Source organism: Hemitrygon akajei, chromosome 11, assembly GCF_048418815.1.
Source record: "Hemitrygon akajei chromosome 11, sHemAka1.3, whole genome shotgun sequence".
Classification (NCBI taxonomy): domain Eukaryota; kingdom Metazoa; phylum Chordata; class Chondrichthyes; order Myliobatiformes; family Dasyatidae; genus Hemitrygon; species Hemitrygon akajei.
Window position 1 is genome coordinate 120,841,829 of NC_133134.1, and position 22,768 is coordinate 120,864,596.

Sequence of the window (22,768 nt, forward strand, 5' to 3'; positions counted from 1 at the left end):
CAGAAGTCATACCACACTATATGTTGCACTTTGTGACCAGTAACAGAAATGAAAATGTTGCAAATGTTCGTAATCACATAATTAAATGTTACAACTCGATAATAAAAAAGATGTGCTTTTAATGACCAGTTCATCTGCAAGTCCATTGGAGTAAGTGTCCGCAGGTAATGTCACTGAAGGAAGGAGCAAGTTGGACAACAGATGAATTAAGAAACTTCAGACTGATCAGTTAAAATTTCCACATCAAAAGTTGATTGTACTAATTAAGCAATCAAAAATATGCAGCTCACAACGAATTCTGTAAAACGGTTCTTTACAAAATCAGCTCAGAACATCTCAATTAGTCCAAAGCTAGCTTCCTCCTTTTAGCCACATTTCCCTCATCACTGATTGTCAACATATGGTAAATCAGTGTAAACAGGCAGGAGAAGACACCACATTGTCACCAATGCTATCAGCCTCTTTCACTTAGTAAAGCACAAAGTCAAAATTTGAGCTCTGGAAATCACCATGAATGAGTTATCAGCTCAGTGACTGAACATCAATTTAGAAACAATTCTCAGTAACTGACCAACAAACATTTTGCATCTAAGTGCAAAGGGAGAATTTGCTTCCTCGCTTTAATGCCAAGTCAAGGAAACGGAACTTCCAATGAAAAAATTGTGAAATTTTAAGAACTCAAGATTTTTAATCAGTTGAACAGCTTCAGATGTTTTTTGCCACTAAGTGATATTGGTGATTCCCCCCCCCCACCCCCCTGCTAAGTATTAGAGTAAACACAATTTCACACAAGAGCAAGATAATCTAGAATCAGTGATTTCTAAAGCAGACAAGCATACAGTATACAAATCGCACAAGTAATAATGCTGAGAATGTATTTGTAACAAGTGAAAACCTCAAATGTGCCACCTAAAAGCAATATGTCTCTAATTTCTACAAAAGTCTAAAATTCAAAAAAAAAAATAGCTGAACAAATTTGTATTACATATTCTGTGAAATATCCCGGAACTTTTCGGATCATATTCCACCTTGAATTTCAATATTTAGATAACCTTTCACATCCTTCAGCTTGTCACTATCAAAATCAGTGGTTAACTTCCTCAGTCCTGTTCTTTTGGGAATGAATGAAACCTCCTTTTTAATCACTTCTCCAGGATTTAACTGGCCAAGCCTAAAGAAAAGGTAAAATTTCAAAAAGAAGTTATAAGCTAAACCTAATTTTCTTTACGAAACTATTTTCTAGTGCATCTTCCCAGTACCATCCCCCAGTCTAATTGCAGAATAATTCACATATGTTTACTTATCCTCATATATATTATTTAATTACACAGAACTAAGTTTCCAGATTAGACTTGAAAATACTACGTTGTGTATTTGGAACACGGTCGAAGTCAAAGACAAATTTATTACAGAACATAGAACAGAGCACTATGGACCTTGATTTTAGTGCCAAGCATGATGCCAAATTAAATTCATCTATTCTCCCTGCACATTTTACAAATCCATCTACTCACTACATATTAATTTGCCAATCCAAAAATCTCTTAAGCATTATTATGGTGTCTGCAATAGTACATAATTTTGGTTGCTTATCCCAATTTGATTTTTACAATGTCATTGCAATTCATTTATTGCATAGATCTTGAGAATGAAAGTCGTATTTATTTTAGAAGCCTGTGTTTTCCATTTTCAATATTTTCACTTACCCAATTTCCAACTGGCCATCAATCAGACCTGCTCCTTCAAGAGTGAAGGTACAGTTGTTCAGTGGCACAGGTAAAAGATTTTCAAAACTGATTGCTATGTTCAGCTTTTGTGAAACCACGGGTGTTCCTAATACCTGCAGAAACAAGCAGTTTTTAAGAATATCTAAAATATCAGGTTATTTATACTCCAAATTGCCCATACAGGAATGTGTCCAGAAAGGGGAGAAAGTAAGTTACTACATATTTGCACCATGAATGGTCAATGGCAGCCAGCAAGACAACCCAGTGTTTAAACCCTTCAGCTAAAAAATATATACTGCAGAGAATCATAGAAACCCAGGCCAACCATGTAACCTACTCTAGAAACTGCCTAGAATTACAATGCCCAAATACCCTTGTCTGTAATCTTCCATCTGTCTGTGGCTTAACAGACATAATATGGTCAGTATGTGTAGTCTATAAGATACAATTTCCCTTCATACTGGGCATTCCCATTACTAGTTTCACTTTGTCTGCCTAAAAACTTATCGTTTTTACCGCATGTCTTGCATTCCTGTGACTTTATCATTTTATCTTGTACTAGTGTTTCCTTTATATACACACATAGTATATTTATAAAGATAGGTAGATAGACATAGATACAGTATATACAGGTTATATAAAGGTTATCATGATTATGCTTTGTTATGAGTGCTGAACAAACCAGATGGAAATGGGGTCCAGAGCTGACCCCCCCCCTCCCCCACCCGGGAACTATGCTGCTAATGAGAGAGAGATGAAGAACAGAGGTAGAGGCATCTGCTACAGGTAAGAGAGAGAGACAGATGATTTATGTATTATGGCTTCTTCACTGATTGTTTACCTTTTGCTGCAAGGACGCTTCTTTGCTCGTTAACATTCTTGCTGGGACAGTGAGTGGACATGGACATGTTGAGTTGATGGATGGCTGATACCCCATCAAGGGGTGATAAAAGACAGATCTGCGGAGAAACCCTCAGAAACACCAGTGGACACTGAAAGAGTGTTGTGCACCCACAGGAAGGTGGGGGCCTGGAGGATCGGTTCAGGAGAATCGGTCCAGAGCACGGTGGATGAAGGCAGACCGGTGGGGACTTGTGTGTGTGTGTGTCTGCCCTTGCCCGGATGACGAGTCTATCACTGAAGAACGGTCTAGCCTGGTACAGAAGGGTCATAATCGGTGACCCCAACGGTACAACGGAACAAGAAGACGACGGAAGGTTTGCCTGCTGCAGCTGCTCATCTCTCGCTCTCTCTCCCCAACAATTGCAACACAACAACAACTACCTCAGCACGAACTGAACTGAACTCTATATTCTCTTATGACAATTCATCTACTCCTAGACTTTGATAGAGCTTGGTTTTGATTCTTATTCCTACACTTTTGTATTTATCATTGCCAACCTGTTTTATATGTATATTGGCATTTTTGATACTGTATTGCTTAGTTTACTAATAAACACCTTTAGTTACAGTACCGCCAGACTTCAACGTATCATTCCACTTCTGCTGGTTTGTTAACCCAGTTACGGGGTACGTGACAGCTTACAGACACACAGCTAAAGATTTCCTGGAAATATTGCAGAAACAGAATCAGATGCCACTGACATATGTCATGGACTTAGTTGTTTTGTAACAGCAGTACAGTGCAAGACATGACAATTGCTGGTTAAATTACGTGACCTCGGCTTGCTGAGGGGAACGGGCCTACAGTCCTCAGAGTCGCCTGATGTTGGTGGCCGGAGATGGAGACGTCGTAAGGGATGTGCAAGGAAGTGGAAGAGAGGCAAGCAGGCAGGGGTCCGTGCCAGGCAAAAAGCAAACCCTAGCCGGCCGGCTCTCCCGTCCATTCTGCTCTCCATTGTCCACTCCCTGGACAATAATTTGGACTACATCCGACTCCAACGAAATACTCGGCGGGAGTACAGAGTCTGCTGTGTGTATGTTTTTACAGAGATGTGGCTCACTGGTGGAATTTCAGACACCGCCATTCAGCTGGACGGGCTCGCCTTGTTTCGAGCGGACAGGGATGCAGCTCTTTCCGGTAAGACTCGCAGTGGTGGCTTGTGTGTTTACATCAACACAGAATGGTGCAAGAACTCTGTGCTGGTTTCCAAACACTGCTCATCGCTAGTGGAGTTTGTGGCAGTTCAATGCAGACCATTTTAGTTACCACGGGAATTCACCACTGTCCTTACAGTCGGTGTCTACATTTCCCCCCAGCGCTAATGCTAAGGAGGCGCTCTGTGAACTGACGGGGCTATTAGCGAACTGCAGAACGCACACCCTGATGGATTGTTTTTTGTCGCCGGAGATCTTAACCATGCGAACCTTAAGTCAGTGCTCCCCACATTCCATCAGTATGTGGACTTTGCAACAAAGGGGAGAGAACGCATTGGACCTGGTTTACACAAACATCCCCGATGAGAACCGGGCGGAGCCCCGCCCCCACCTCAGATACTCAGACCACATCTCTGTTATGTTAATCCCACCATACAAACCACTCATCAGGTGCTCTAGACCAGTTCAGAAGCAGGTGAAAACCTGGCCAGCAGGAGCCATCTCTGCTCTTCAAGACTGCTTTGAGAACACTGACTGGCACATGTTCAGGGAGGCTGCAACCGATGGCGACTCTACCAACTTAGAGCAGTACACAGCATCAGTGACCAGCTACATCAGCAAGTGCATTGATGATGTTACTCTGTCCAAGACCATCACTATTCGTGCCAACCAGAAGCCATGGATGACCGCGGAGGTGCGTGCGCTGCTGAGGTCCCGTGACTCCGCCTTCAGAGCAGGTGACAAGGCAGCCCTAACAACAGCAAGGGCCAAACTGTCCCAGGCCATCAGAGAGGCAAAGTGTGCACGTGCTCAGCGAATCCACAGCCACTTCCAGGACAGCAGCGACGTGCCACGCATGTGGAAGGGCATCCAGGACATCACCAATTACAGGACAACATCACCTGACTGTTCCTCCCAGATGCACTGAAAAACTTCTATGCCCGGTTTGAGGTGGAAAATGACATGGCGGCGAGGAAGTCCACCCCTCCTCCAAATGACCAGGTGCTGTGTCTCACTGTGGTCGATGTAAGAAGAACCCTGTTCAGGGTCAACCCATGGAAGGCTGATGGACCAGACAACATCCCTGGTAGAGTGCTCAGAGAATGTGCAGACCAGCTAGCAGATGTTCTCACTGACATCTTCAACATCTCCCTGAGCAACGCCACTGTTCCAACGTGCTTCAAGGCTGCCATCATCGTCCTTGCGCCGAAGAAGTCTTCAGTGTCCTGCCTAAATGACTACTGTCCCGTTGCACTCACATCCATCATCATGAAGTGTTTCGAGAGGCTCGTCATGAGGCACATAAAGACCCTGCTGCCCCCCCTCACTGGACCTCCTGCAGTTTGGGTGCCATCCCAACTGCTCAACAGATGACACCATTGCCACCACCCTCCACCTGGCCCTAACCCACCTGGACAAAAAGACATGTACGTTCGAATGCTGTTCATAGACTTCAGTCCAGCATTCAACACAATCATCCCTCAGAAACTGATTGGAAAGCTGAGCCTACTGGACCTGAACACTTCCCTCTGCAACTGGATACTAGACTTCCTGACTGGGAGACCTCAGTCAGTCCGGATCGGGAGCAGCATCTCCAACACCATCACACTGAGCACGGGGGCTCCCCAGGGCTGTGTGCTTAGTCCACTGCTGTTCACTCTGCTGACCCATGACTGTGCTGCAACACACAGCTCGAACCACATCGTCAAGTTTGCCGATGACAAGACTGTGGTGGGTCTCATCAGCAAGAATGACGAATCAGCTTACAGAGAGGAGGTGCAATGGCTAACGGACTGGTGCAGAGTCAACAACCTGTCTCTGAATGTGAACAAAACAAAAGAGATGGTTGTTGACTTCAGGAGGGCACAGAGCGACCACTCCCCGCTGAACATCGACAGCTCCTCAGTACAGATCATTAAGAGCACCAAATTTCTTGGTGTTCACCTGGCGGAGAATCTCACCTGGTCCCTCAACACCAGCTCCGTAGCAAAGAAAGCTTAGCAGCGTCTCTACTTTCTGTGAAGGCTGATGAGAGTCCATCTCCCCCCCCCCCCCCCCCACCCATCCTCATCACATTCTACAGAGGTTTATTGAGAGCATCCTGAGCAGCTGTATCACTGCCTGGTTCGGAAATTGCACCATCTCGGATCACAAGACCCTGCAGCGGATAGTGAGGTCAGCTGAGAAGATCATCGGGATCTCTCTTACCGCCATCACGGACATTTACACTACACACTGCATCCGCAAAGGAAACAGCATTATGAAGGACCCCACGCACCCCTCATACAAACTCTTCTCCTTCCTGCCGTCTGGGAAAAGGATCCGAAGCATTCAGGCTCTCACAACCAGACTATGTAACAGTTTATTCCCCCCAAGCTATCAGACTCCTCAATACCCAGAGCCTGGACTGACACCTTACTGTCCTATTGTCTTGTTTATTATTTATTGTAATGCCTGCACTGTTTTGTGCACTTTATGCAGTCCTGGGTAGGTCCGTAGTCTAGTGTAGTTTTTTTCTGTGTTGTTTTTTACGTAGTTCAGTCTAGTTTTTGTACTGTGTCGGGTAACACCATGGTCCTGAAAAACGTTTTCTTGTTTTTACTATGTACTGTACATGGTCAAAATGAAAATAAAAAGTGACTCAACTTGACTACTATAAATTACAAATAAATAGGATGTAAGCAGAATGGCTGGTTATTTTTCAAGGACTGTTCAGAAATCTGATCACAAAAGAGAAGAAGCTGTTTCTAAGATGTTGAGTGTGGGTCTTTATACTCTAATACCTTCTCCCCAGTTGTAATAAGGAAAAAAGAGGAGGTCCCAGATAGTGAGGGTCCTTAATGAAGAATGCCTTTTGAAAATGCCTTTGATGGTATGGAGAGTTTTGCCTGCAAAGGAGCTGGCCGAGTCTTCCACCCTCTGCAGCATCTTTTGATCCTGCATAATGCACCGATCCCTGTGGTACCACACATCACAGCTTGCCAACATGGGAAAGTCCCATTACTCCCATACTTTACACTTTGTCTGTTAACCAATTCTGAATAGAGTAGGAATAAACAGGTGATGTATCGCGATGCTTTGATGGGCAGACTGTCACTGCGATCATGTTGGATGCCAACTACTCAGAACCTATCTCAGGGATAAAAGTGAGAGGCTCATCTAATGATACTATTCCAAGGATTTGTTATAAGCTGTGATGTGGTTGCAAAGAGGCTTCAGGGGAAGATATAAGTTAAGATATACTAGTAGAAATGCTGGGTATTTATAAAGAAATCAGTCATTGAAAGATGTCAGCATCCATAAATACCCGGGAATGAATAAATCAATGACTGTTAAGTTGCAGGTAGAGAAAGCAATTAAAAGGGAAATGTGATACGGTGCTTTATTATAAGAGTAGAGAAGATGACACATCTTGATTGTGTGTAAGGTATGTGAGAGGCAAGGCCCTGGGGTCATTGTTGTAAAATTAGGGGTCAGATATCAGTCATTCAAAACAAAGTGAGTACTGTAGTGAGAGTACTGGAGCCTTGCCAGAGATGGCAGCTTTACAGGACATCCTGAGAGAAAAATGATGGCATGTGATGTTGATATAAGACAGCTGTTTTGTCATGACATCCAAAGAGACAGTTAAAGGCAGGAAAAAATCGGGATAGCCACAATTTCCTAGAAGGAGTGGTTAGATACATCATCAACAGGCTCACCCTAGATGAAGATAGACCCAAGGAACAGAAGTGATGGACATTTATGGATATTATAGAAGAGAAAAGCAAAATTTTAGAAATACTAAATGAGAATAGTATTTTTTTTTCTCTTCTTATACATATACTTTTTTATGTTGCGGGGGGGGCTGGGGGGCTGTGGATCGGTTACTGCGGGATTCACGTGTGTAATCATGGCGATTGCCATGACCCGTACAGCAGAGGGGGGTAATGTTGTGTTTTTTTCCCCACAACATTAGTAGGGGGGTATTTTGTGTTTTTTTTCTTTATATTTTAATTTTTTTTCTATCTTTTTGCCTGGATGATTGGTGGGGACACACATAGCAACATGGAGATTTTTATAAAGATTTCCCAGGATACCACGAAAGTGGAAAGATTAGGTATTATTATAGATTGGAGTAATATAATAAAAAAAATAATGACTAATCTACTAAATTTTTAAAGTTTTAATGTTAATGGGCTTAATGGGCCAGTAAAAAGAAAAATAATTTTAACATATATTAAAAAAAAATGAGAACTCCGTGGAGCATGTGGGGATCTTCCAACATCCAGGCATTTCCCTTTTTTAATTTTTTTTATTTTTTTAATAGGGATGTTAGGGGGGAGGGGTTAAGGGGAGGGGGGCTGGGTAGCACTTTTTTTTCATACACATTTATTCTGTAACTATTTGAAAACAATAAAAAAAGTTTAAAAAAAAACAGGCTCACCCTGGCACGCTTCACATTGTGTGACTCAGGAAAATCATTTTGGAAGCTGTTGCTGAAGACGTGAGATATGAAGTCAACTCTATCTACAGCAATGCACACAAAACGCTGGAGGAACTCAGCAGGTCAGGCAACATCTATGAAAATTAATACACTGTCAACTTTTGGGGCAGAGATTCTTCATCAGGACTGGAAAGGAAGGGGGAAGATGCCAGAATAACAAAAGGGGGAGGGGAAGGAGAACAAGTTAAAAGGTGGCAGGTGAACCCAGCTGGGTTGGGAAGGTGATAGACGCAAAAGGCAAAGGGCTGGATAAGAAGGAATCTGATGGGAGAGAAGAGTGGATCATGGGAGAAAGGAGAGGAGGAGGAACACCAGGGGAAGTGATTGGGAGGTGAGCTAAGAGGCCAGATTTGAGAACAGAAGAAGAGAGAAGGGTTAGGGGGAAAAGTTACTGGAAATTGGACAAATGAATGTTCTTGCCATCAGGTTAAAGGCTACCTAGAAGGAATATAAAGTGTTGCTCCTCCAAGAAAAGGCCATGGACTGACATATCAAACAGCAATGAAGACAGGAATTAACACGGAGCGGAAGTGCTCAACAAAACTGCCCCCCGGTCCATGTCAGCTATCATGAATGTAGAGGAGGCTCAATCGGGAGCACCAGATACAGTAGACAACCCTAACAGGTTTGCTGCTGAAGTGTTTCCTCAACTAAAAGAACTGTTTGGGGCTCTGAATGGAGGGCAGGGAGGAGGTGAATGAGCAGGTGTAGCACTTCTACCACTTGCAGGGGTAAGTGGCAGGATGGAGATTAGTGGGAAGGGATAAATGGACAAGGGAATCTTAAAGGGAGCGATCCCTGTATAAAATGGAGGGGGGAGGAGGTAAAGATGTGTTTGGTGGTATGTCCCATTGAGGATGGCACAGGTTGAGGAGAGTAATGTGCCAGATGTGGAAGCTCATGGGTGGTAGGTGAAGACAAGGGGATCTCTATCCTTGTTAGGACGCCAGGAATGGTGAGTGCAGATGTCTGGAAAATGGAGGATAAATGGGTGAGGGCAGCATCAATAGTGGAAGAAGGAAACACTGATCCTTGAAGATGGAGTACATCGCTGATATCCTGGAAAGTAAAGCCTCATCCTGGGAACAAGTGTGGCAGAGAAGAAGGAACTGAAAAAATGGAATGGCATTTTACAGAAGACGGCTGGGAACGGCTACAGTCAAGATAGTCATGGGAATTGGTAGGGTTGAAACTAATTCGGCAGGGGGCTGGGAACCGGAGTGATAGGGCTGAGGATGGGGTAGTATGTAAAGACTGCTAGCAAGGAGAGGCTGATAGGGCAAAATTGCAGGCAATGGGATGTCAGAGTCAAAGCCAACATAAAGGCCAGAGAGAGGGCATATAAAAGAACAAAAATTCGTGGGAAGGTAGAGGATTGGGAAGCTTTGAAAAACCAACAGAAGGCAACTAAAAAAGTCAAAAAGTAGGAAAAGATGGAATAAGAAGGTAAGGCAGCCAATAATATTAAAGAGAACTCCAGAAGTTTCTTCAGATATATAAAGAGTAAAAGAGAGGCGAGAATAGATATCAGAACGCAGAAAATTATGCTGGAGAGTGACAAGGAAATGGTGGATGAACTGAATATATATTTTTCACCAGTCTTCACTGTGGAAGAGGTAGCTGAAGAGATTGTGTGCATCAATAGATTCTGGCATGGTTATGAAGTACTAGAAAACTACAAATATCGCTACACTCATCAAGAAGGGAGACAGGCAAAAGAAAGGAAATTATAGGCCTGTTAGTCTGACCTCAGTGGCTGAGAAGTGCTAGAGTCTATTGTTAGGGATGTGGTTTTCGGGTACTTGCAGGCACATGATTAAATAGGGCCAAGTCAGCATGGCTTCCTGAAAAGAAAAAAATTTGCCTGACAAATCTGTTGGAATTCTTTGAAGAAATAACAAGCAGAATAGACAAAGAAGAAACAGTATATGTTGTGTACTTGGATTTTCAGAAGACTTTAGACAAGGTGCCACACATGAGGCTGCTAAACAAGTTACAAGTCTGTGGCATTACAGGAAAGATTCTAGCATGGATAAAGCAGTAGCTGATTGGCAAGAGGAAAAGAGTGGGAATAAAGGGAGACTTTTCTGACTGGCTGCTGGTGACTAGTGGTGTTCCACAGTGGTCTGTGTTGGCACCAATTCTTTTTACGTTAATATGTCAATGATTTAGATGATGGAATTGATGGCTTTGTGGCCACGTTTTCAGATGATACAAAGATATGTGGAGGGCAGGTCATGTTGGAGAGACTACAGAAGAACTTAAATAGGTTAGGAGAATGGGCAAAGAAGTGGCAGATGGAATATGTTATGATGTAATGATGTGTTTCAGGTTTCTAATCGCTCCCTTGTTTTTGTTACTGTTTAGGGTGATTTCGACTGGGGGTGGGGGGGTTCAGCAGATAAAGATCATTGAGCTGAATTGAATATGCCTGGATTCTTTCTGTTTCTGTGTTTCTATTCTGTGTTTTTCACTCATTTTTTTGTTGTCATTTGTGCAATTTTCTTTTGCCGGTGGGGAAGGTTGATGATTATTCTTTGAACAGGTTCCATGGTTTTGTTTATGGCTGTCTGTGGGGAAGATAAATCTCTCACGGTTGATTTCTGCATACATACTTTGAAAATAAATGTATTTTGAATCTCTGAATGGTGAAAGGCCTCAATAGAGTGGATGTGGACAGGATGTCTCCTATGGTGGGAGAGCTAAGATGAGAGGACTCAACCTCAGAATAGAGGGATGTCCATTTAGAACTGAGAAGAGGAGAGATTTCTTGAGCCAAAGAGAAGTGAATCTGTGAAATTCTTTGCTACAAACAGCTGTGGAGGCCAAGTCACTGGGTATGCTTAAGGCAGAGTTTGACAGATTCTTAATTCTTGAAGGGTTATGGGGAGAAGGTAGGAAACTGGGGTTGAGAGGGATATGAATCAGCCATGATGAAATGGTGGAGCACACTCAATGGGCCAAATGGCCTAATTCTGTTCCTATAGCTTATGGTCTTATGGTTTAAGAAAGGTCTCCACAGTTTTTTTCCTTTGGCAATGGAGACAGAGAGATCTAGAAAGGGGAGAGAGAAGAGAGGTGTCAGAAATGGACCAAGTGAATTTAAGGGCAGGGTGGAAATCAGAGGCATATCTGAGGAAATTGACGAGCTCAGCATTGGTGCTTGAAGCAGCAGCAATGCAGTTATCAATGTAGCATGGGAAGAGTTGGGGAGCGTTACAGGGGAACATGTAATGGAGCATGGACTGCTCCATGGAGCCAACACAAAGTCAGGCATAGCTGGAGCTCATTCGGATGCCTGAGGCAACACCGTAAGTTTGGAGAAAGTGGGAGGGGCTGAAAGAGAAATTGTTAGGATCAGGACTCATTCCATTAGACGGAGGAGGGTGGTGATGGAAGGGAACTGATAAGGTTTGTTATCAAGAAAGAAATGAAGATCTTTAAGACCTTCTCGATGGGGAATAGAAGTGTATAGGGACTAGGCATCCATGGTGAAAGTGAGGCGATCAGAGCCAGGGAATCAAGGGGAATAGAATGGAGTCGAGGTATGTGGACACATGTTCCATGGGGCAAGAGCAGGCAGAAACGATGGACCTACCCGGACCTCAGGTTTGTGGATCACAGGCAGGAGGTAGAAGTGAGCAGTGTGGGGTAAGGTAACTGTGAGGTCGTTGCAGTGGATGGAAGATCCCCAGAGTTGATGAGATTGGTGATGGTGCAGGAGACAATGGCTTGATAGTCCTTTTCCAGGAGTAAGTAAGAGGAGGTGTCAGTGTTTGCCGTCCGGCCCCAGCAAAGTCGAGGTCAGTCCGCCACACTGAGACAGCACCCCTTTCATTACGGGTTTGATGGTGAGGTCGGGATTGGTGCAGAGAGACTGAAGGGCAATGCCTTCAGTAGGGGTAAGGTTTGAAGAAGAGAAAGGAGTGCTGAAGTTGAGCCATTTGATGTCTTATTGGCAATCAGCAATGAAGAGATCCAGAGCAGGGAGTCTAAGAAGAGGGGAAGGGTTGGAGACAGGAGAAGGGGTCGTCTGTGTGGCCTGGGGAATCCTTGCCAAAGAAGTGGACTAATAAACGGAGGTGACATAACAAGATCTTGACATCGTGGTGGGTCGTCATTCCCCCCATTGAACGCATTGCCCTCACCATCAAACCCGTAATGAAAGGGGTGCTGTCGCAATGTGGCAGACTGATCTCTACCTTGCTCAGGCCAGACGGCAACACTGACACCTCTCCGTACTTACCCCTGGAAAAGGACCACACTCAGGACAATCAGGCCATTGTGTCCTGCATCATCACCAATCTCATCACCTCAGAAAGGGGAAGGTCAGGAGGAATGGTGAAGAGGTGACAGGAATTAGAGAGAGGAAGAGATTAGAGCAGAGAAAGAGAGTTAGTGGTGTCAGAAGAGAGGGGAGGGTTGAGAAGTTCAGAGAAGATGGAATGGAAGGAAGATTGAGGCTTTGGGACTCGAAGTGACAGGGAAACCTGAGAGACCCACAGTTGGGGTGTAGTGGTTGGGAGAAGGGGCCCAGCAGCTGTGAGAAAGGTCTCAGCCTGGAAGTGGAGGCGGCTGAGGTCACGCTGGAGCTGGAGCTGGAGGCCACATAATTCACAGTCTGAAGATAACCAGAGTGGTTGGAACTGGGGTTGGTCATGGTGATACCTGTGATCTGGAGACATCCAGAGTGGTTGGAACTGGGGTTGGTCATGTTGACACCTGTGATCTGGAGACGTCCCGAGTGGTTGGAACTGGGGTTGGTCATGGTAATACCTGCGATCTGGAGACATCCAGAGTGGTTGGAACTGGGGTTGGTCATGGTGATACCTGCGATCTGGAGACGTCCCGAGTGGTTGGAACTGGGATTGGTCATGGTAATACCTGCGGTCTGGAGACATCCAGAGTGGTTGGAACTGGGGTTGGCTGTCCAAGTGGGAGGCAGCAGGGGCTGTAAACCAGAGATAGGCAAACTTCCAATCCCTCCTCTTTACAACTTTTTCTTAACTTTATCTACAGTCTGCCTTTTTTCATGAGACACACAAAGTGGGATCAATATTCTTCAGGGCCTACAGGGCTGCTTCTCTGGGGACTACTTGATTTTAAGAAAGATGAGGTAGTGGTCCCCAATCCTTTAGGCCTCATGCAAAATAAGGTGAGGTCCATGTCCCAAATAATGTCAGAAATGGGAGCAGGGAATCAGGTTAGAGTTGATAGCATTGAACTTCTTGGTTCAAGTAATGCCCTAACTGATACCATCTCTATCACAAAAGAACTCTATTAAAGAAAATCCTTCAGCATAAAGATTCATTAGATTACCATCCTTGCCTCAGTGTCTGCCCAGATTCTTCTCTTGCTGGCAACAGGTATGAAACTGAGGGCTTCCCAGAAAAAGCAGATTCTGTAAAGAACAGTGAAGTTTCAGGCAGAATGGGGAGGAAATGCATTCGAATCTGGTCATAAGGGAATGGGAAATCATTGTGCAAACACGAGGAAATCTGCAGGTGCTGGAAATTCAAACAACACACACAAAATGCTGGTGGAACACAGCAGGCCAGGCAGAATCTATAAGGAAAAGCACTGTCGATGTTTCGGGCCAAGACCCTTCATCAGGACTAACTGAAATCAGTTAGTCCTGACGAAGGGTCTTGGCCCAAAACGTCAACAGTGCTTTTCCTTATAGATTCTGCCTGGCCTGCTGTGTTCCACCAGCATTTTGTGTGTGTTGTGGGAAATCATTGCCTCTGAGATTAATGTGTGCTGATTTACCATATTTATGATTTTTTTTCTCTCAATGGCCTTTTGAGTTTAAAGGCTGTATTAAGATAATTAATTAACAATTGAACCATGCACTCTGCTTCCCTTTTCCATTTATCAATTCATGCAATACCTACATTTGTAGAGGACATTTTAGCACATTGAACCCTGTTGTGACCCAGTCTACACCGAGCTTCTGATCACAAGACAAATGCCAACACCTCTCTCCTATTGTTGAAATACGATAATGGTGATTCTCAGCCTGACAATGGAGCCATTTTAATTCTCAGTCAGGTTGTACATCTACATAACCATCAATAAGCTTCATCCACACCAAGGAGAAACAGACTTGTGTCTTTATGGTTCTAATTGTTGAAGGTAAATTTTAAAAGGAAGAGAGAAAGTCAACATTTAGCACAAGCAGTGGGTCACCTTTCTAGCCATTACCTGCATCGTAATATTAGGATTAATCATGGAGATATCCTTCAATGCAAATGCACTTTCCTGCGTTTCTCCATCAATTGCAAGAGCTATCAGCCTGATTAGATTGTACTTGTCAAGAAACTCCCCATACTCTTCATAGGCCAGTTCCATTTCCACTATTTTATCTGCAATACCAATGTGCATGTTAAGAAGAGGTTATCAAAAAAGTTGAACTTTGAACATGCCATATTGATTTCAGAAATCAATGGTTACTTTCAATTAATAGATGGTTAATTCTTGGAAATTACTCAAATATAATTTTCGGATGTGAATCGTATCATTGCATAGATTTCTTATATTTTTAGATCAACCTCATGTTGTCCATCATTTTGTTAAAAAGGAAGGTTGATGCCTTAGCCAGAAATTTTCTGTCCATTAATTAATGGACTATTTTATTTCAGCAGCTTGCTCATTAGAAGTACAAGCAATAAAGATATAGCCAATCCTTGATTAATAATCTGCCCCAATTGTATGCAGTAATTATCTGAAAAAAGTCAATTCACAGTAAGAGTATTCTTACCCTCATTGGAATGAACAGTGATCTCCTCCTGATACTTCTTTATACATTTTCCTCTGGAGCGCTTACTGTATTTCTTTTTGAAAGCACTTAATTTGAATGTGTAAACCTTATTCTTTGAATTCTTGTTGGAAATGATGGCAGATATTTTAACATTGGCCCCATTGTAATTTGGACCATCAGCCTTCAAATACAAGTCAAGTTGTTTCTCTGGCTTCTGAGAGACCTTTCTTTTGTCAGCCATTTTAAAAACATGTCTTTCTACATGGGAGCCTTAAAAACAAATGAGTAAGCATTAGTATGATACAAGCAAAATTCTAAACTATTTTGTTATCAGCACTGACGGATAGTAAGCCTTTGAACCATTTCAAAAGACCAGCTGAGATTGCAAGATGACAATCCAGCAAAAGTTATCAGCCTCAACTATGCAACACCACCTTCAGAAATTACCAGCCTGCTGGCTATGTGCAAGATTGTATGCATTGCAGCATTACTGCGATCATTTTTGATTATTGAGTGAGGATGGACAGGCTAGCTGAGAGGAAATGTAATGACTATAGCACCAAAAGCATTTCAGCAATTTGATACCATCCAAGACAAAGCAGCTCTTTGCTGGGGCCTATCGATCACCCTAACATTCATTCTCTCCTTCACTGGAACACAGCAGCAGTACTAATCAAAATCTACAAAATGCACTGCACTTCTCTTTCACAGATAGGGCAGGTGATGACCTGTAACTAATTCTGTTGCATATTTAATATTTCAGTAATATTTGAAAAAGTTGTACGTATTGTTTGATTAAGCATTCTTGTTCATTTAAATAATTAATTACAGGTTATGTGTAAAAATGAGTGTACTGCATACACCCATCACGCCTCCACACGTTACGTGCTTAAAGTAAAAAATTAAAGTTAGAATTGCATTTCAGACTCCTTTGTTTTCCTTTCAATTAATTTTATTTTTTGTGTTATAATCATATATATATATATATATATGGGACATTGGAAGAAATGTTGAATTTCCCCATGGGGATGAATAAAGTATCTATCTATCTATCTATCTATCTATCTATCTATCTATCTATCTATCTATCAAATTTGATTTCAATATAGGTAGACATATACCTCACAATGGGGGATGAAGTTCCTGGGAAATTCCATGGTAAATGGAATTGATATTGGTTCCGTGCCAGACATTGTTTTTAAATAAATTATTACAGAGTTCTAACAAACATTTAAAATCTGATTGCCAGCAGAAGGTGGTCTCAGCACTGCAAATTAATCCACATACTAAGTTATGCAAGTTTTTTCAATTGTTCAGTCAGTCTTATCATTTACCGAGGTGCAGTTGTCAATGCTAATCTGAATAGATGAATGTATTTTCTCTTACCTTCTGAATACTTATAATTGTTCGTGATATCTTCACGTTCATCACTACCAACACACTTGGTGCTGATCTTTTGACCAACGAGTTTGGTGTTGGAGTCAATTTTCCTCCTTTTTCCCTTATCAGAACAAATCCAAGTCACACAATCTGCATTGACTTCAGCAAATATAAAGGGAACGTCATAGAATATATCTGTCTCCCCTTCTTTGATCGCTTTAACTGGGGCTGGGCCACAGCAGTAGACTCCTGTTGAAAGAAGTGCTTGTTTAAGAACCACTCTAAGTGAATTTAACAAGTGTATTTACTGATTACCAAACATGATTATGCTTTATTTCAATCACATCCCTTTAGTTATGTCTGCACAACTTCCTTATTCAAAACTGTAATGAAATTAAGTGGTCTGAATTTAACTTTATAATCATATGCTTTTTCCTAGAAAAGTTAAATATATCATCTTTCAACTGTTGAAAATTCGAACGATAAGGCACAAGTTTCCTGCTTATTCTAAATATTAAAGTGACTACTATTGAGTTAATTCTCATGTATTATGTCACAACCTACAATAGTTTTCAAACCTTAAGAGTGCAAATACAATCAAACTGCTAATTTCTTCCTTGCCTTCACTTTTTTCTTGTGGTGTTGGGTCAAGTGCCTGCCATCCATCATTACCAGGCCTCAGATCATAGCGTGCCATCCAAGATTCTATCCAGACATGGAAATTCCTTGAAAAACATAGCAACAGACACATCAAGAGTAATTACACTCATACAGAACTAGAATCCCATTAAACAGTTAATGTCATTAATGGCAAAGTGGTCATACCCTAAACCTAATCATTGACTTCATGATAAACATGGTAGTTTACTTACAGAAGGCCAGGATAAGAGAAAGATGTTGTCAGCTTATTCTTGCAGACTCTTGAGAGATACCACAATCTGTCTGCACCTACCTGAAGATTAATTAACTCATTGGTTCCACACTTTCAAAATCTGTCATCATAGAGACTTGTGACATTCCAATGTATGTTTTGTGGTCACACTCACATGCTCGGATTGCCCTCTCTGTGGCAAGTAAAGATCTTGATGACACTGGCATCTGGCTGCTGGATCAGCAGACCATTGCCTCATTGCTCAATCAGAGAGGTCACTGTGGTTCTCTGTTCATGGGCAAACAATTTGATTTCATTTTAGTTGAAAAGAAGAGAAAGTGGGATGTTAAACTCTCACATTCAGCAGTATTGCTGGTTATCTAAGAGAGCAAGCAGCTATCAACTGTACCTGTGCAACTACTTGAGCTTCAGTTATCAGCGGAGACCTTTCTCACTTCTTAAATACAGTGGTTGAACATGGGAGGAATTTTATGGTGATCAGTTCTGTATTCACTGGAAGCAGCTGAGGGAGCTTCTCCTGCTCTCAGAGATAAATACCAGGGGAAGGGGGAAATCAGCACCACTAGATCTGTAGCTACTGACACTGTTTTGGATTCTAACCATAGCAGCGGAGTGAAGCTGTACAGAGAGCCTTTGGCCTCCATGATATGGAGATTCATAGCCTGCATCAATCCTGGGGCACTGTGCAGACCACATTAGGTGCTTTAATTCATCAAGTACAGGCAGCTGGTAAGAGAGGAGAAACAGCTTGTGGCAGAGTCTAAAGTGAGCAGAAGAACAGCAGGAACACAACACCCAGATCAATATTCCCGTCGGAGTGGGGAAATAGCCACTAGGATTATGAGGAACTTTAGGATAAAATGCGTTTTTCATAAGGAGCCTCATAAATAACAGTACCCAACACAAACCTAGTGACAAGATCCTCACCCTCCCACTCAACAAACAAATCATGAATGCTACATCAAAAATCATTTTGGAGAGTTCAATGATGCATGTCGTTCCCACAATATTGCTGTTCAAGTCCCACTTGATTGATTGTAACAACACAACCCAGTTACTTAAATGGCACACCTCAGCATCTGATTATTTCCCAATGAATGGCACTTTCGGTATTTAAATCCAATTCAGGCACAGTAGCCTTCTTTTGGAGTAGCCTTGTTCTGCAAGTGTAAACATTGGTCTTCACATATTTCATCATATTATCATATTCCATAATGACATAGCAGCCCATTTGGCCCTTTTAGGTCCATGCTGACTCTCAGAGGAATCCCTCAATACAAATCTCCCATCTGTACCACATTTTCTCACACATGCCATGAACTCCTCACTCCATGGTTCTCTCACCATGCACCAACACCGATGGAAACTTACAGCAGTCAATTGCCCAAGCAACCTTTGAGATGTTGGATGAAACCAGAGTACATCAGAGAAACTGGGACCATGTGCAAACTGCACGCAGACAGCACCTGAAAGCAGAATTCAACCGAGGCTGCTGGATCTGTGTGGTGAACTACATATACCTGTCTGGACTGCTCCTGTGGCTCCTCCCACAGACCCCTGTATAAAGGTGATTGAGGCCTGAGCCCGGCCTCATTCTCCAGGATGTAGTGTTGTCCATTCTTCCAGTCAATAAAAGCCAATATCTCACTTCTTACGTCTCAGAGTGAGTTATTGATGGTGCATCAATTTTATTGACTGGAAGTTAAAACATGGAAACCGTTTTACGTCCGGAAAAATTGGATTTGGACCCCCAAGACCCTGAAGCAGCTCTTGCCTTCAAACTCTGGCTTGCATGCTTCCAATCATACTTGGAGGAGGTTCGTGCAACTGACCCCGCTGTTAGGCACAGAATTCTCCTCTCGAGAGTCGCCCCAAAAGTTTATTCATTCATCAGGGACCTCTCGACCTACGAAGGGGTGCTTGACGCCCTCAAAAACAGTACCTGCAGCCGGTGAACGCCGTCTACGCCAGACATCGCTTGGCCACGCGCAGACAGCGCCCTGCGGAGTTGTCCGCCGAATTTCTCCGAGCTCTACAGGCACTCGTGCGGACTTGTGACTGCAAAACGCCCACAGCAGAACAGCATGCGGAACTCTTGGTCCGAGACGTCTTTGTGACCGGAATTAGGTCAGTGTATGTGCGCCAGTGGCTGCTGGAAAATGCTGATCTTACCTTACGCTCGGCGATCGAGACGGCCGACACACTGGAGGCTGCTCTGCACAACGCTGACGCTGTCCAGCCGCGCGATTCCCCGCCGGTTCCGTGGACACCTCCGACTCCGCCGCCACCGGTTTCCGCGAGCGAATTCGTCAATGCCGCTGCCAGTCGCGGTTCCACGCACTCCCCGAACTCGACCAAGCGAAAGCTGTGTTATTTCTGTGGGCTTGAGAAACATCCTCGAAACCGTTGCCCAGCTCAAGAAGCGACCTGCTCCAGCTGCGGAAAACCAGGCCATTTCGCCAGAGCCTGTAAGTCTAAACCGCGCGCGGGGTCGAGCAGTGCTGCATTTGAGACGTGGGGGCCACCATCTTCCATGCCCGGATGTGGGCGGCCATCTTTGCCGGCGTCACCATGCCCCGACCCTACCTACCCGTGTGAGACATGGGGGCCGCCATCTTGCATGCCCGGATGTGGGCGGCCATCTTTGCCGGCGTCACCATGCCCCGCCCCCGACTCACCGGTGTTTACCAGGCACCAAGACGGCATTTCAACTCTGGGCACCGTAACCCTCGACCAAAGCGCTCCGCACCAGCTCGCAAGGTCAATGATGGACATCCTGGTGGAGGGACACAGGACTAGCTGCCTGTTTGACACGGGCAGCACTGAGAGTTTTATTGACCCGGACACAGTGCAACGCTGTGGACTCGTGACACGGCCGGTAAGTCACAGGATCACCTTTGCTTCTGGGTCGCATTCCACAGACATCCGGGTGGGTTGTGTAGCGACATTGATGGTGCAGGGCACAGAATATCGGAACTTTGCGCTACTGGTCATGCCTCGACTGTGCGCACCTGTGCTATTGGGGCTGGACTTCCAGAGCCATCTCGAAAGTGTGACTATGGCATATGACGGGCCCCTCCCACCACTCACTGTCAGGAATCCTCAGTTTGGTGGGACTTCGCCATATACCCCGTTACCGCACACACATACACACCGAACCACACGTCCCGCCCAGCACCATGCCGATAGCTGTGCTACTGACACCACTTACAGCCTCTCCACCCTCAAGATCCCTCCCCCATCACTGTTCGCTAACCTGACCCCCGACTGTAAACCGGTGGCGACTAAAAGCAGGAGGTACAGCGCAGGGGACAGGGCCTTCATTCAGTCAGAGGTGCAGCGGCTGCTCGGGGAGGGGATCATCGAGCCAAGCACAAGCCCTTGGCAGTCCCATGTGGTGGTTGTTCGGACTGGGCAGAAAAATAGGATGATTGTGGACTATAGTCAGATCATCAATAGGTTCATGCAGCTTGACGCGTACCCCCTACCCCGCATGGCGGATATGGTCAACCAGATAGCTCAGTACAAGGTGTACTCGACAATAGATCTGAAATCTGCTTATCACCAGCTCCCCATCCGCCCAGAGGACTGCCCCTACACTGCCTTCGAGGCGGGCGGCAGGCTCTATCACTTCCTGCGCGTCCCATTTGGTGTCACCAATGGTGTCTCAGTCTTCCAGAGGGAAATGGACCGCATGGTGGACCAGTACAACCTGAAGGCCACATTTCCCTATCTAGATAACATCACCATCTGTGGTCACGACTGGTCGGATCACGACGCCAACCTCCAACGATTTTTCCAAGTGGCCGAAGCTTTGAACCTTACTTATAACAGGGACAAGTGTGTGTTCAGAACCACCCGACTTGCTATCCTTGGGTATCTCGTGGAAAACGGGGTCATTGGCCCTGACCCCGACCGTATGCGCCCCCTGTTAGAACTCCCTCTTCCCACCACTCTCAAAGCCCTCAGACGGTGCCTGGGTTTTTTTTCCTATTACACCCAATGGGTCCCCCATTACGCAGACAAGGCCCGCCCCCTGGTCAAGTCTACCACATTTCCCCTCTCTGCTGAGGCCTGCGCGGCCTTCAGCTGCATTAAAGGGGACATTATCAAAGCAACGATGCATGCGGTGGATGAGACCATTCCCTTCCAAGTAGAGAGTGATGCCTCCGATTTCGCGCTTGCCACTACCCTCAATCAGGAAGGCAGGCCAGTAGCATTCTTTTCTCATACCCTTCAAGGCTCTGAACTTCGGCACTCCACGGTGGAGAAAGAAGCCCAGGCCATAGTGGAAGCTATTAGGCACTGGAGGCACTAACTCGCCAGCAAAAGGTTCACCTTGCTGACCGACCAGCGCTCAGTTGCGTTCATGTTCAGCAACCAACAGCGGGGCAAAATCAAAAATGATAAAATTTTGCGGTGGAGAATAGAACTCTCCACCTACAATTATGATATCCTGTACCGGCCTGGCAGACTCAATGAGCCCCCTGATGCCCTATCCCGGGGAACATGTGCTAGCGCACAGCTCGACCATGCACATCTTTGCCATCCGGGGGTCACCCGATATTACCATTTCGTTAAAGCCCGGAACCTGCCGTACTCCCTGGAGGACATCAGGACGATGACCAGGGACTGCCAAATCTGCGCTGAGTGCAAACCGCACTTCTACCGTCCTGACACGGCGCAACTTGTCAAGGCCACCCGCCCTTTTGAGTGACTGAGTGTTGACTTTAAGGGCCCCCTTCCCTCCACTGACCGCAATGTCTATTTTCTCAATATTATTGACGAGTACTCGCGATTCCCCTTTGCCATTCCCTGCCCTGACACCACTACCACGTCCGTCATAAAAGCCCTGCACCAGCTCTTCACTCTGTTCAGATAGCCCTGCTATATCCATAGTGATAGAGGGTCCTCCTTTATGAGTGATGAGCTGCGCCAGTACCTGCTAGCTAGGGGCATTGCTACTAGTCGAACCACGAGTTACAATCCCCGGGGGAATGGACAGGTGGAGAGGGAGAATGCCACAGTGTGGAAGGCCACACTTTTAGCCCTTAAGTCAAAAGGGTTGCCGGTCTCTCAATGGCAGGAGGTCCTCCCTGAGGCACTCCACTCTATCCGCTCCCTATTATGTACGTCCACCAATGCCACCCCTCACGAACGCGTATTCTCTTTTCCCAGGAAGTCTGTCACTGGGACCACCCTACCAGTTTGGCTGACGTCCCCAGGGCCAGTGCTGCTACAAAAACATGTGAGGAGTAATAAATACTCCCCGCTGGTCGAGAGGGTTCACCTTTTGCATGCTAACCCCCAGTATGCCTACGTGGTCTTGCCTGATGGGCGGGAGGACACGGTCTCTGTCCGTGACCTGGCGCCCGCAGGAGCAGCAGACCACTACCCCGTACACTCCACGGTAACTATGAACCCTGTACCCGAGGTGACACAGCGCACACCGTGCCCCACACAGA

General features: G+C 44.9%; 1 protein-coding gene across 2 annotated transcripts in view; it reads right to left on the bottom strand.

Moving 5' to 3' along the window:
- Positions 1-761: 761 nt before the first annotated feature.
- Positions 762-22,768, bottom strand: part of LOC140735981 (protein-glutamine gamma-glutamyltransferase 2-like) — a 91,395-nt gene continuing 69,388 nt past the window's right edge. For both annotated transcript variants that reach the window (XM_073061623.1, XM_073061622.1), the window contains exons 8-13: positions 17,033-17,136; positions 16,418-16,660; positions 15,032-15,301; positions 14,476-14,636; positions 1,707-1,840; positions 762-1,171 (exon numbers count right to left, since the gene is read on the bottom strand). In XM_073061623.1, coding sequence (XP_072917724.1) covers positions 1,018-1,171; positions 1,707-1,840; positions 14,476-14,636; positions 15,032-15,301; positions 16,418-16,660; positions 17,033-17,136 — 1,066 coding nt within the window. In that variant the 3' untranslated portion in view covers positions 762-1,017. The remainder of the gene's footprint in view (positions 1,172-1,706; positions 1,841-14,475; positions 14,637-15,031; positions 15,302-16,417; positions 16,661-17,032; positions 17,137-22,768) is intronic.